At 49.8% G+C, this 16061-nt stretch overlaps 1 protein-coding gene across 6 annotated transcripts in view; it reads right to left on the reverse strand.

Annotated features, from left to right (window-relative positions):
* Positions 1–16061, reverse strand: part of LOC141169838 (killer cell lectin-like receptor subfamily G member 1) — a 240318-nt gene that overhangs the window by 69003 nt on the left and 155254 nt on the right. For 3 of the 6 annotated variants that reach the window (XM_073655129.1, XM_073655125.1, XM_073655124.1), the window contains exon 3: positions 8257–8388. In XM_073655129.1, the coding sequence (XP_073511230.1) occupies positions 8257–8388 (132 nt within the window). The remainder of the gene's footprint in view (positions 1–8256; positions 8389–16061) is intronic. The other 3 variants (XM_073655127.1, XM_073655128.1, XM_073655126.1) reach the window with 2 other exon arrangements.

Below are 16061 nucleotides of genomic sequence, written 5' to 3' on the forward strand. Positions count from 1 at the left end.
TCTTCAGGGTTTTTTTAAGGCTTCCATGGTAGGCGAGAGTCTGATATGTTGGGGTAGAGAGTTCCATAGTAGCGGTGATGCACGGGAGAAATCTTGTATACGATTATGGGAAGAGGAGATAAGAGGGGAGTAGAGAAGGAGATCTTGTGAGGATCGGAGGTTGCGTGCAGGTAAGTACCGGGAGACTAGGTCACAGATGTATGGAGGAGACAGGTTGTGGATGGCTTTGTATGCCGTGGTTAGGGTTTTGAACTGGATTCTCTGGGCAATGGGGAGCCAATGAAGGGATTGACTGAGTGGGGAGGCTGGGGAATAGCTGGGGGGACAGGTGGATTAGTCGAGTAGCAGAATTTAGGATAGATTGGAGGGGTGCGAGAGTGTTGGAAGGGAGGCCACAGAGCAGGAGGTTGCAGTAGTCGAGGCGGGAGATGATGAGGGCATGCACTAGTGTTTTTGCAGAGTCTTTGCTGAGGAATGCACGGATCCGGAAGATATTTTTGAGTTGGAGTCGGCAGGAAGTGGAGAGGGCTTGGATATGTGGTTTGAAGGAGAGATCAGAGTCCAGGGATACCCCGAGGCAGTGAGCTTGTGGGACTGGGGAGAGTGAACAGCCATTGACGTTGATGGATAGGTCAGATGGGGGATATGAATGAGAGGGTGGAAAGATGATGAACTCTGTTTTATCCATGTTGAGATTTAGAAATCTGGCAGAGAAGAAGGATGAGATGGCAGACAGACATTGTGGGATTTTGGTTAGTAGGGAGGAGATATCGGGTCCAGAGAGGTAGAATTGTGTGTCATCAGCATAGAGGTGATACTGAAAGCCGTGAGACTCTATGAGCTGTCGCAGGCCAAAGGTGTAGATGGAGAAGAGTAGAGGTCCTAGAACTGAACCTTGGGGGACACAGACAGATAGGGGGCGAGATGAGGAGGTGGTGCGTGAGTGGGAGTCGCTGAATGTCCTGTCTGTTAAGTATGAGGAGATCCAAGATAGGACCAAGTTCGTGATGCCAAGAGATGAGAGAATCTGTAGCAAGAGAGAATGGTCCACTGTGTCGAAGGCAGATGACAGGTCCAGAAGGAGGAGGACAGAGTAGTGTCGCTTGGATTTTGCAGTTAGTAGGTCATTGGTGACTTTGGTCAGGGCAGTTTCAGTCGAGTGATGCAGTCGGAAGCCAGATTGCAGGCGGTCGAAGAGGGAACGGGAGGAGAGGTGGGAGGACAGTTCAAGGTGGACATGTTGTTCTAGTAGTTTTGAGGCAAAGGGGAGAAGTGATATGGGGCTATAGCTAGTCAGAGAGGATGGGTCAAGGGAGGGCTTTTTGAGGATGGGTGTGATTGCGGCATGTTTGAAACATGAGGGGAAGACACCGGTTGTTAGTGACAGGTTGAAGAGGTGGGTTAGGGTTGGGATGAAGACTGTGGTAAGGTTAGGGATGAGGTGGGATGGGATTGGGTCAAGTTTGCAGGTGGTGAGGTGTGATTTGGAGAGTAAAGAGGAGACTTGACCTTCTGTAATGGTGGAGAAGTGGGGTTTGGAGGAGGAAGGTTGAGTAGATATGAGGAGGCGTTGTGCGGGCTTTAGGCAAAAGCTTTGTCTGATGGTGTCAATCTTCTGCTTGAAGAATGAGGCAAAGTCTTCGGCTGGGATGAGAGAAGAGGGAGGAGGTGCTGGGGGACGAAGGAGAGAATTGAAAGTGTTAAATAGCTGTTTAGGGTTGTGAGACAGGGAGGATATGAGAGATGAGAAGTAGGTTTGTTTTGCTGTAGTGAGCGCGGACTTGAAGATAGTGAGGGATTGTTTGAATGCGATGAAGTGCTCGATGGAGTGAGACCTTTTCCATCTCCTCTCCGCAACCCTGGAGGCCCGTCGCAGTTCTTTAGTAAGTTTGGTGTGCCAGGGTTGCCTGTTGATTGTGCGAGATTTGGTATGTGTGAGAGGGGCGATCGAGTCGAGAGCTGCAGCTATTGTGGTGTTATATGAAGTGGCAGCAACATCTGCATTGAGTAAGGAATTTATGTCTGTAAGAGGGAGGAGGGATTCAGAGAGTGAGTGTAGGTCAAGGTGTTTGAGGTTTCTGCGAGCGTGTGTAAGTTTGTGGAGTGGGGATTGTGCACTTGGAGACGAGAGGGCAGAGAATGTGAAGAGGTTGTGGTCAGAGAGAGGGAGGGGTGAGTTAGAGAGGTTAGATAGGGAACAGAGGTGGGTGAAGATGAGGTCCAGTGTGTGGCCATCTTTATGAGTAGCTGCCGAAGACCATTGAGCAAGGCCAAAGGAGGAAGTGAGGGATAGGAGCTTAGAGACAGACGAGAGGGAAGTGTCAATGGGGATGTTGAAGTCACCCATTATGATAGTGGGGATGTCAGTGGAAAGGAAGTGAAGCAGCCAGGTGGTGAAGTGGTCTAAGAAAGTGGTGGCTAGCCCTGGGGGGTCGGTAAATGACAGCCAGTTGGAGGTCAGAGGGGGAATAGATACGCACACAGTGCACCTCAAAAGAGGGGAGTGTAACAGAGGGTGGCAGTGATATTTGGGTGAAAGCGCAGGTATCTGACAGGAGAAAACCTACGCCTCCGCCATGTTTGCCGTTGGGGCTGGGGGTGTGGGAAAGGTGGAATCCGCCATATGAAAGTGCAGCTGGGGAGGCTGTGTCAGAGGGGGTGAGCCAGGTTTCGGTAATGGCGAGGAAGGAAAGTTTGTTAGTAATGTAAAGGTCGTGGATGTAGGAAAGTTTGTTGCAGATGGAGCGAGCGTTCCATAGAGCTCCTGTTAGAGCAACTGAGGAAGTGGGGATTAGTTGGATGGGTATGAGGTTAGAAGGGTTGCGATAGTTTGTGGAAGGTCGTGGATAGGAGGTAGAAGTATCTGTGGTGATATGGCAAGGAGGACCAGGATTTGGAGAGATATCTCCAGCAGCGAGGAGGAGCAGAGAAAGTGTTACCAGGTGGGAGCAAGAGAGAGCATGAGGTGGCGGTCTGTGTTTGGAGATCCAGGATTGAATGTTGAGGAATAATTTGGAGGAGGAGGTGAGATGAATCGGGACGATGGAGGGAGAGATGAAAAGTCCCTTACTAGGTGTAGGGATTTGAGGGGTTAATAGAAAGTGGAGGATTATAGAGGAAAAAGTGAGAGCTAACAGAAACATAGTTAAAAGAGAGTAAGTGGTCAAAGTGTTGGTTACCTGACTCCTGCCCTGATTAACTGCCTCTGAAATAACTGCCACTTATCTGCGAAGCCACTTTGCACAAGAAGACACGTGCATCGCTTAAAGAGCTTCTAAATATATAGGGCACACTAAACCATCAGGTGTGGGGCATTGTGGGAGCTGCTTGTGGCTAAATTAGCAGCTGGTCATCTCACCAGGAGATGGCTGGGTGATCAAAGACAGGGCTAGGACTCTGTAAGCTCTGCAGTTTAGCACCTCTAAACATCAGATAAAGTCTACAGTGGGGAAAGGACAGACATATGTGAGTATTGAGTGGAATGGGACAGATAAAGCAGAAATATCAGCAGAGAATTCTACCAGTGAGTTGAATCAGGAGAGCAGAGCATTAGATGGCGGCATATACAGCAAGCAGAGGAATTATGCAGCAGAAGAGCATGTACCTGTGTGAAAAGAGAAGAAGAAGACGGGTGTTAGTCCATGGCCTCTGAAATAACTGCCACTTATCTCCGAAGCCACTTTGCACAAGAAGACCTTGTAATTACACCTGTAATATTACAACGGGGGGAGTGTCTCTATTACACCTGTGATATTACATGGAGGGAATATGTCTGAATTACACATGTGATATTACACGGGGGAGTGTCTCTATTACCCCTGTGATATTACATGGGCGAAATATGTCTGAATTACACGTGTGATATTACACAGGGGAGAGTCTGTATTACACGTGTGATATTACACGGGGGAATGTCTCTATTACACATGTGATATTACATGGGAGAGTGTCTGTACTACACCTGTGATATTACATGGGGGAGTGTCTGTATTGCACGTGTGATATTACACAGGGCAGTGTCTGTATTACACGTGTGATATTACACAGGACAGTGTCTGTATTGCACGTGTGATATTACACGGGGGAGTGTCTGTATTACACCTGTGATATTACATGGGGGAGTATCTGTATTACACGTGTGATATTACACAGGGGGGGTGTCTGTATTACACGTGTGATATTACATGAGGGAGATTCTGTATTCAGCGTGTGATATTACACGGGGGAGTGTCTGTATTAAACCTGTGATATAAAACGGTGGGAGTGTCTGTATTACACCTGTGATATTACAAGGGGGAGTGTCTGTATTACACCTGTGATATTACACTGGGGAGTGTCTTTATTACACGTGTGATATTACACGGGGGAATGGCTGTATTACACATGTGATATTACACAGTGGAAGTGTCTGTAATAGACCTGTGATATTACACAGTGGGAGTGTCTGTATTACATGTGTGATATTACACAGGGGGAGTGTCTGTATTACACGTGTGATATTACATGAGGGAGAGTCTGTATTCAACGTGAGATATTACATGAGGGGAATGGCTGAATTACACGTGTGATATTACACGGGGGAGTGTCTGTATTAAACCTGTGATATAAAACGGGGGGAGTGTCTGTATTACACATGTGATATTACATGGTGGAGTTTCTGTATTAAACCTGTGATATAAAACGGGGGGAGTGTCTGTATTACACGTGTGATATTACACGGGGGAGTGACTGTATTACACCTCTGATATTACACTGGGGAGTGTCTTTATTACACGTGTGATATTAAACGGGGGAATGTCTGCATTACACCTGTGATATTACACGGGGGAGTATCTGTATTACATCTATGATTTTACACGGGGCAGTGTCTGTATTACACCTGTGATATTACACGGAGGAAGTATATGTATTACACCTGTGATTTTACAAGGGGCAGTGTCTGTATTACACCTGTGATATTACACGGGGGGAGTGTCTGTATTACACCTGTGATATTACATGGGGCAGTGTCTGTATTACACCTGTGATATTACACGGGGGAGTGTCTGTATTACACCTGTGATTTTACAAGGGGCAGTGTCTGTATTGCACGTGTGATATTACACGGGGGGAGTGTCTGTATTACACATGTGATATTACACGGGTGAGTGTCTGTATTACACCTGTGATATTACACGGGGGAGTGTCTGTATTACACCTCTGATTTTACAAGGGGCAGTGTCTGTATTACACGTGTGATATTACACGGGCGGAGTGTCTGTATTACACATGTGATATTACACGGGAGTTGTGCCTGCTTTACTCCATTGACATTGCACGGGGGAATGTCTGTATTTCATGTGAGATATTACACGGTGGAATGTCTGTATTTCATGTGTGATATTACATGGGTGTAGTGTCTGTATTACACCTGTGATATTACAATGGGGGGAGTGTCTGTATTACACCTGTGATACTACACGAGGGGAGTGTCTGTATTACACCTGTGATATTACACGGGGGAGTGTCTGTATTACACCTGCGATATTACAAGGGGGAGTATCTGTATTACATGTGTGATATTACACAGTGGGAGTGTCTGTATTACATCTGTGATATTACAAGGGGGAGTGTATGTATTACACCTGTGATATTACATGGGGGAGTGTCTGTATTACACATGTGACATTACACGGGGGGGATTGTCTGTATTACACGTGTGGTATTACACGGGGGATTGTCTGTATTACACCTGTGATATTACACAGTGGGAGTGTCTGCATAACACCTTTGATATTACACAGGGGGAGTGTCTGTATTCAACGTGTGATATTACACGGGGGAAATGTCTGTATTACACGTGTGATATTACATGGGGGAGTGTCTGTATTACACCTGTGATATTATACGCGGGGAGTGTCTGTATTACACCTGTGATATTACACAGTGGGAGTGTCTGTATTACACCTGTGATATTACACAGCGGGAGTGTCTGTATTGCACGTGTGATATTACATGGGTGAGTGTCTGTATTACACCTGTAATATTACACGGGGGGAGTGTCTGTATTACACCTGTGATATTACATGGGGGAGTGTCTGTATTACACCTGTGATATTACACGGGGGAGTGTCTGTATTACACGTGTGATATTACACGGGGGAGCGTCTGTATTACACCTGGGATATTACACGGGGGGAGTGTCTGTATTACACCTGTGATATTACACGGGGAAGTGTCTGTATTACACCTGTGATATTACACAGCGGGAGTGTCTGTATTGCACGTGTGATATTACACGGGTGAGTGTCTGTATTACACCTGTAATATTACACGGGGGGAGTGTCTGTATTACACCTGTGATATTACATGGGGGAGTGTCTGTATTACACCTGTGATATTACACGGGGGAGTGTCTGTATTACACGTGTGATATTACACGGGGGAGCGTCTGTATTACACCTGGGATATTACACGGGGGGAGTGTCTGTATTACACCTGTGATATTACACGGGGGAGTGTCTGTATTACACCTGTGATATTACACGGGGGAGTGTCTGTATTACACGGGGGCAGTGTCTGTATTACACCTGTAATATTACACGGGGGGAGTGTCTGTATTACACCTGTGATATTACATTGGGGGGGTGTCTGTACTACACCTGTGATATTACACGGGGGGAGTGTCTGTATTACACCTGTGATATTAGATGGGGGAGTGTCTGTATTACACCTGTGATATTACACCGGGGGGAGTGTCTGTACTACACCTGTGATATTACACGGGGGGAGTGTCTGTATTACACCTGTGATATTACATGGGGGAGTGTCTGTATTACACCTGTGATATTACACGGGGAAGTGTCGGTATTACACCTGTGATATTACATGGGGGAGTGTCTGTATTACACCTGTGATATTACACGGAGGAGTGTCTATATTACACCTGTGATATTACACGGGGGAGTGTCTGTATTACACCTGTGATATTACATGGGGAAGTGTCGGTATTACACCTGTGATATTACATGGGGGAGTGTCTGTATTACACCTGTGATATTACACGGGGAAGTGTCGGTATTACACCTGTGATATTACATGGGGGAGTGTCTGTATTACACCTGTGATATTACACGGAGGAGTGTCTATATTACACCTGTGATATTACACGGGGGAGTGTCTGTATTACACCTGTGATATTACACGGGGGAGTGTCTGTATTACACCTGTGATATTACACGGGGGGAGTGTCTGTATTACACCTGTGATATTACACCGGGGGGAGTGTCTGTACTACACCTGTGATATTACACGGGGGGAGTGTCTGTATTACACCTGTGATATTACATGGGGGAGTGTCTGTATTACACCTGTGATATTACACGGGGAAGTGTCGGTATTACACCTGTGATATTACATGGGGGAGTGTCTGTATTACACCTGTGATATTACACGGAGGAGTGTCTATATTACACCTGTGATATTACACGGGGGAGTGTCTGTATTACACCTGTGATATTACATGGGGAAGTGTCGGTATTACACCTGTGATATTACATGGGGGAGTGTCTGTATTACACCTGTGATATTACACGGGGAAGTGTCGGTATTACACCTGTGATATTACACGGAGGAGTGTCTATATTACACCTGTGATATTACACGGGGGAGTGTCTATATTACACCTGTGATATTACACGGGGGAGTGTCTGTATTACACCTGTGATATTACACGGGGGAGTGTCTGTATTACACCTGTGATATTACACGGGGGGAGTGTCTGTATTACACGTGTGGTATTACACGGGGGGTGTCTGTATTACACCTGTGATATTACACGGTGAAGTGTCGGTATTACACCTGTGATATTACATGGGGGAGTGTCTGTATTACACCTGTGATATTACACGGGGAAGTGTCGGTATTACACCTGTGATATTACATGGGGGAGTGTCTGTATTACACCTGTGATATTACACGGAGGAGTGTCTATATTACACCTGTGATATTACACGGGGGGTGTCTGTATTACACCTGTGATATTACACGGGGGGAGTGTCTGTATTACACCTGTGATATTACACGGGGGAGTGTCTGTATTACACCTGTGATATTACACGGGGGAGTGTCTCTATTACACCTGTGATATTACACGGGGGAGTGTCTGTATTACCTGTGTGATATTACTATGGACTCTCCATATTACATGTGTGATACGCTGCAGTGTGTGGAGTTCTACCTGTTATTCCTGGTCGGCATAGATAGAACTTTATTTACCTTTCTCAGTTTCTTCACCTTTTTTGCTCTCCTTCGTCTTCATTCCCATGAGCGCTGCGTATGTAACATTGTCTTCTCCGATCCCGGAATCTGGAACTGGAGTAGTGGCATTAGTGACGAGATCTTTTATACCTGTGTAATTAAAGAAATTGTCCACTACTTTATCATTGATGCCTCATCCGTATACATTGAATTGAGTAGGAGGCGGATGTGTAGTATCTCGCGGCGGCCATTACAGCTAGACGGACAAGCACCGCAAGTAAGCGCTTCCGGACTATGGAAAGGACATCAGTGGAGAAGTAGTGGACACTAGAGGGCGCTCTGTGTGATTACAGGTGGACACTAGAGGGCGCTCTGTGTGATTACAGGTGGACACTAGAGAGCGCTCTGTGTGATTACAGGTGGACACTAGAGAGCGCTCTGTGTGATTACCGGTGGAAACTAGAGAGCGCTCTGTGTGATTACAGGTGGACACGAGAGGGAGCTCTGTGTGATTACAGGTGGACACTAGAGGGTGCTCTGTGTGATTACAGGTGGACACAAGAGGGCGCTCTGTGTGATTACAGGTGGACACTAGAGGGTGCTCTGTGTGATTACAGGTGGACACTAGAGGGCGCTCTGTGTGATTACAGGAGGACACTAGAGAGCGCTCTGTGTGATTACAGGTGGACACTAGAGGACGCTCTGTGTGATTACAGGTGGACACTAGAGGGCGCTCTGTGTGATTACAGGTGGACACTAGAGAGCGCTCTGTGTGATTACAGGTGGACACTAGAGGACGCTCTGTGTGATTACAGGTGGACACTAGAGAGCGCTCTGTGTGATTACAGGTGGACACTAGAGGGCGCTCTGTGTGATTACAGGTGGACACTAGAGGGCGCTCTGTGTGATTCCAGGTGGACACTAGAGGACGCTCTGTGTGATTACAGGTGGACACTAGAGGGCGCTCTGTGTGATTACAGGTGGACACTAGAGGACGCTCTGTGTGATTACAGGAGGACACTAGAGGGCGCTCTGTGTGATTACAGGTGGACACTAGAGAGCGCTCTGTGTGATTACAGGTGGACACTAGAGGGCGCTCTGTGTGATTACAGGAGGACACTAGAGAGCGCTCTGTGTGATTACAGGTGGACACTAGAGGACGCTCTGTGTGATTACAGGTGGACACTAGAGGGCGCTCTGTGTGATTACAGGTGGACACTAGAGAGCGCTCTGTGTGATTACAGGTGGACACTAGAGGACGCTCTGTGTGATTACAGGTGGACACTAGAGAGCGCTCTGTGTGATTACAGGTGGACACTAGAGGGCGCTCTGTGTGATTACAGGTGGACACTAGAGGGCGCTCTGTGTGATTCCAGGTGGACACTAGAGAGCGCTCTGTGTGATTACAGGTGGACACTAGAGGGCGCTCTGTGTGATTACAGGTGGACACTAGAGGACGCTCTGTGTGATTACAGGAGGACACTAGAGGGCGCTCTGTGTGATTACAGGTGGACACTAGAGGGCGCTCTGTGTGATTACAGGTGGAAACTAGAGGGCGCTCTGTGTGATTACAGGTGGACACTAGAGGGCGCTCTGTGTGATTACCGTTGGGCACTAGAGGGCGCTCTGTGTGATTACAGGTGGACACTAGAGGGCGCTCTGTGTGATTACAGGTGGACACTAGAGGGCGCTCTGTGTGATTCCAGGAGGACACTAGAGGGCGCTCTGTGTGAATACAGGTGGACACTAGAGGGCGCTCTGTGTGATTCCAGGAGGACACTAGAGGGAGCTCTGTGTGATTACAGGTGGAACCTAGAGGGCGCTCTGTGTGATTACAGGTGGACACTAGAGGGCGCTCTGTGTGATTACAGGTGGACACTAGAGGGCGCTCTGTGTGATTACAGGTGGACACTAGAGGGCGCTCTGTGTGATTCCAGGAGGACACTAGAGGGCGCTCTGTGTGATTACAGGTGGACACTAGAGGGCGCTCTGTGTGATTCCAGGAGGACACTAGAGGGAGCTCTGTGTGATTACAGGTGGAAACTAGAGGGCGCTCTGTGTGATTACAGGTGGACACTAGAGGGTGCTCTGTGTGATTACAGGTGGACACTAGAGGGCGCTCTGTGTGATTCCAGGAGGACACTAGAGGGAGCTCTGTGTGATTACAGGTGGAAACTAGAGGGCGCTCTGTGTGATTACAGGTGGACACTAGAGGGCGCTCTGTGTGATTCCAGGAGGACACTAGAGGGAGCTCTGTGTGATTACAGGTGGACACTAGAGGGCGCTCTGTGTGATTACAGGTGGACACTAGAGGGCGCTCTGTGTGATTCCAGGAGGACACTAGAGGGAGCTCTGTGTGATTACAGGAGGACACTAGAGGGCGCTCTGTGTGATTACAGGTGGACACTAGAGGGTGCTCTGTGTGATTACAGGTGGACACTAGAGGACGCTCTGTGTGATTACAGGTGGACACTAGAGGACACTCTGTGTGATTACAGGAGGACACTAGAGGGCGCTCTGTGTGATAACAGGTGGACACTAGAGGGCGCTCTGTGTGATTACAGGTGGACACTAGAGGGCGCTCTGTGTGATTACCGTTGGGCACTAGAGGGCGCTCTGTGTGATTACAGGTGGACACTAGAGGGCGCTCTGTGTGATTACAGGTGGACACTAGAGGGCGCTCTGTGTGATTACCGTTGGGCACTAGAGGGCGCTCTGTGTGATTACAGGTGGACACTAGAGGGCGCTCTGTGTGATTACAGGTGGACACTAGAGGGCGCTCTGTGTGATTACAGGTGGACACTAGAGGGCGCTCTGTGTGATTCCAGGAGGACACTAGAGGGCGCTCTGTGTGAATACAGGTGGACACTAGAGGGCGCTCTGTGTGATTACAGGTGGACACTAGAGGACACTCTGTGTGATTACAGGAGGACACTAGAGGGCGCTCAGTGTGATTACAGGTGGACACTAGAGGGCGCTCTGTGTGATTACAGGTGGACACTAGAGGGCGCTCTGTGTGATTACAGGTGGAAACTAGAGGGCGCTCTGTGTGATTACAGGTGGAAACTAGAGGGCGCTCTGTGTGATTACAGGTGGACACTAGAGGGTGCTCTGTGTGATTACAGGTGGACACTAGAGGGCGCTCTGTGTGATTACAGGTGGACACTAGAGGGCGCTCTGTGAGATTACAGGTGGACACTAGAGGGCGCTCTGTGTGATGACAGGTGGACACTAGAGGGCGCTCTGTGTGATTACAGGTGGACACTAGAGGGCGCTCTGTGTGATTACAGGTGGACACTAGAGGGCGCTCTGTGTGATTACAGGTAGACACTAGAGGGAGCTCTGTGTGATTACAGGTGGACACTAGAGGGCGCTCTGTGTGATGACAGGTGGACACTAGAGGGCGCTCTGTGTGATTACCGGTGGACACTAGAGGGCGCTCTGTGTGATTACAGGTGGACACTAGAGGGCGCTCTGTGTGATTACCGGTGGACACTAGAGGGCGCTCTGTGTGATTCCAGGAGGACACTAGAGAGCGCTCTGTGTGATTACAGGTGGAAAGTAGAGAGTGCTCTGTGTGATTACAGGTGGACACTAGAGGGCGCTCTGTGTGAATACAGGTGGACACTAAAGGGCGCTCTGTGTGATTACAGGTGGACACTAGAGGGCGCTCTGTGTGATTCCAGGAGGATACTAGAGGGCGCTCTGTGTGATTACAGGTGGACACTAGAGGGCGCTCTGTGTGATTACAGGAGGACACTAGAGGGCGCTCTGTGTGATTACAGGTGGACACTAGAGGGCGCTCTGTGTGATTACAGGAGGACACTAGAGGGCGCTCTGTGTGATTACAGGAGGACACTAGAGGGCGCTCTGTGTGATTACAGGAGGACACTAGAGAGCGCTCTGTGTGATTACAGGTGGAAACTAGAGGGCGCTCTGTGTGATTACAGGTGGACACTAGAGGGCGCTCTGTGTGATTACCGTTGGGCACTAGAGGGCGCTCTGTGTAATTACAGGAGGACACTAGAGGGCGCTCTGTGTGATTACAGGAGGACACTAGAGAGCGCTCTGTGTGATTACAGGTGGACACTAGAGGGCGCTCTGTGCGATTACAGGTGGACACTAGAGGGCGCTCTGTGCGATTACAGGTGGACACTAGAGGGCGCTCTGTGCGATTACAGGTGGACACTAGAGGGCGCTCTGTGCGATTACAGGTGGACACTAGAGGGCGCTCTGTGTGATTACAGGTGGACACTAGAGGGAGCTCTGTGCGATTACAGGTGGACACTAGAGGGCGCTCTGTGTGATTACAGGTGGACACTAGAGGGCGCTCTGTGTGATTACAGGTGGACACTAGAGGGCGCTCTGTGTGATTACAGGTGGACACTAGAGGGCGCTCTGTGTGAATACAGGTGGACACTAGAGGACACTCTGTGTGATTACAGGTGGACACTAGAGGACACTCTGTGTGATTACAGGAGGACACTAGAGGGCGCTCTGTGTGATTACAGGAGGACACCAGAGGGCGCTCTGTGTGATTACAGGTGGACACTAGAGGGCGCTCTGTGTGATTACAGGTGGAAACTAGAGGGCGCTCTGTGTGATTACAGGTGGACACTAGAGGGTGCTCTGTGTGATTACAGGTGGACACTAGAGGGCGCTCTGTGTGATTACCGTTGGGCACTAGAGGGCGCTCTGTGTGATTACAGGTGGACACTAGAGGGCGCTCTGTGTGATTACAGGTGGACACTAGAGGGCGCAATGTGTGATTCCAGGAGGACACTAGAGAGCGCTCTGTGTGATTACAGGTGGACACTAGAGGGCGCTATGTGCGATTACAGGTGGACACGAGAGGGCGCTCTGTGCGGTTACAGGTGGACACGAGAGGGCGCTCTGTGCGATTACAGGTGGACACTAGAGGGCGCTCTGTGTGATTACAGGTGGACACTAGAGGGAGCTCTGTTTGATTACAGGTGGACACTAGAGGGTGCTCTGTGTGATTACAGGTGGACACTAGAGGGTGCTCTGTGTGATTACAGGTGGACACTAGAGGGCGCTGTGTGTGATTACAGGTGGACACTAAAGGGCGCTCTATGTCATTACAGGAGGACACTAGAGGACGCTCTGTGTGATTACAGGTGGACACTAGAGGACGCTCTGTGTGATTACAGGTGGACACTAGAGGGCGCTCTGTGAGATTACAGGTGGACACTAGAGGGCGCTCTGTGTGATGACAGGTGGACACTAGAGGGCGCTCTGTGTGATTACAGGTGGACACTAGAGGGCGCTGTGTGTGATTACAGGTGGACACTAGAGGGCGCTCTGTGTGATTACAGGTAGACACTAGAGGGAGCTCTGTGTGATTACAGGTGGACACTAGAGGGCGCTCTGTGTGATGACAGGTGGACACTAGAGGGCGCTCTGTGTGATTACCGGTGGACACTAGAGGGCGCTCTGTGTGATTACAGGTGGACACTAGAGGACGCTCTGTGTGATTACCGGTGGACACTAGAGGGCGCTCTGTGTGATTCCAGGAGGACACTAGAGAGCGCTCTGTGTGATTACAGGTGGAAAGTAGAGAGTGCTCTGTGTGATTACAGGTGGACACTAGAGGACGCTCTGTGTGATTACAGGTGGACACTAGAGGGCGCTCTGTGTGATTACAGGTGGACACTAGAGGGTGCTCTGTGTGATTACAGGTGGACACTAGAGGACGCTCTGTGTGATTACAGGTGGACACTAGAGGGCGCTCTGTGAGATTACAGGTGGACACTAGAGGGCGCTCTGTGTGATTACAGGTGGACACTAGAGGGCGCTGTGTGTGATTACAGGTGGACACTAGAGGGCGCTGTGTGTGATTACAGGTGGACACTAGAGGGCGCTGTGTGTGATTACAGGTGGACACTAGAGGGCGCTCTGTGTGATTCCAGGAGGACACTAGAGAGCGCTCTGTGTGATTACAGGTGGAAAGTAGAGAGTGCTCTGTGTGATTACAGGTGGACACTAGAGAGTGCTCTGTGTGATTACAGGTGGACACTAGAGGGCGCTCTGTGTGAATACAGGTGGACACTAAAGGGCGCTCTGTGTGATTACAGGTGGACACTAGAGGGCGCTCTGTGTGATTCCAGGAGGATACTAGAGAGCGCTCTGTGTGATTACAGGTGGAAACTAGAGGGCGCTCTGTGCGATTACAGGTGGACACTAGAGGGCGCTCTGTGTGATTACCGTTGGGCACTAGAGGGCGCTCTGTGTAATTACAGGTGGACACTAGAGGGCGCTCTGTGTGATTACAGGAGGACACTAGAGGGCGCTCTGTGCGATTACAGGTGGACACTAGAGGGCGCTCTGTGCGATTACAGGTGGACACTAGAGGGCGCTCTGTGTGATTACAGGTGGACACTAGAGGGCGCTGTGTGCGATTACAGGTGGACACTAGAGGGCGCTCTGTGTGATTACAGGTGGACACTAGAGGGAGCTCTGTGCGATTACAGGTGGACACTAGAGGGCGCTCTGTGTGATTACAGGTGGACACTAGAGGGCGCTCTGTGTGATTACAGGTGGACACTAGAGGGCGCTCTGTGTGATTACAGGTGGACACTAGGGGGCGCTCTGTGTGATTACAGGTGTTCACTAGAGGGAGCTCTGTGTGATTACAGGTGGAAACTAGAGAGCGCTCTGTGTGATTACAGGAGGACGCTAGAGAGCGCTCTGTGTGATTACAGGTGGACACTAGAGGGCGCTCTGTGTGATTACAGGAGGACACTAGATGGCGCTCTGTGTGATTACAGGAGGACACGATAGGGTGTTCTGTGTGATTACAGGTGGACACTAGAGGGCGCTCTGTGCGATTACAGGTGGACACTAGAGGGCGCTCTGTGTGATTACAGGTGGACACTAGAGGGCGCTCTGTGCGATTACAGGTGGACACTAGAGGGCGCTCTGTGTGATTACAGGTGAACACTAGAGGGCGCTCTGTGCGATTACAGGTGGACACTAGAGGGCGCTCTGTGTGATTACATGTGGACACTAGAGGGCGCTCTGTGCGACTACAGGTGGACACTAGAGGGCGCTCTGTGTGATTACAGGTGGACACTAGAGGGCGCTCTGTGTGATTACAGGTGGACACTAGGGGGCGCTCTGTGTGATTACAGGTGTTCACTAGATGGAGCTCTGTGTGATTCCAGGAGGACACTAGAGGGCGCTGTGTGATTACAGGTAGACACTAGTGGGCGCTCTGTGTGATTACAGGAGGACACTAGAGGACGCTCTGTGTAATGACAGGTGGACACTAGAGGGCGCTCTGTGTGATTACAGGAGGACACTAGAGGGCGCTCTGTGTGATTACAGGTGTACACTAGAGGGCGCTCTGTGTGATTACAGGTGGACACTAGAGGGCGCTCTGTGTGATTACAGGTGGACACTAGAGGGCGCTCTGTGTGATTACAGGTGGACACTAGAGGGCGCTCTGTGTGATTACAGGTGGACACTAGAGGGCGCTCTGTGTGATTACAGGTAGACACTAGAGGGCACTCTGTGTGATTACAGGTGGACACTAGAGGGCGCTCTGTGTGATTACAGGAGGACACTAGAGGGCGCTCTGTGTGATTACAGGTAGACACTAGAGGGCGCTCTGTGTGATGACAGGTGGACACTAGAGGGCGCTCTGTGTGATTACAGGTGGACACTAGAGGGCGCTCTGTGTGATTACAGGTGGACACTAGAGGGCACTCTGTGTGATTCCAGGAGGACGCTAGAGGGCGCTCTGTGTGATTCCAGGAGGACGCTAGAGGGCGCTCTGTGTGATGACAGGTGGACACTAGAGG

This window comes from Phyllobates terribilis, unplaced genomic scaffold, assembly GCF_046119375.1.
Source record: "Phyllobates terribilis strain yellow unplaced genomic scaffold, ASM4611937v1 Scaffold_1__5_contigs__length_1240528914, whole genome shotgun sequence".
NCBI classification, from domain to species: Eukaryota; Metazoa; Chordata; class Amphibia; order Anura; family Dendrobatidae; genus Phyllobates; species Phyllobates terribilis.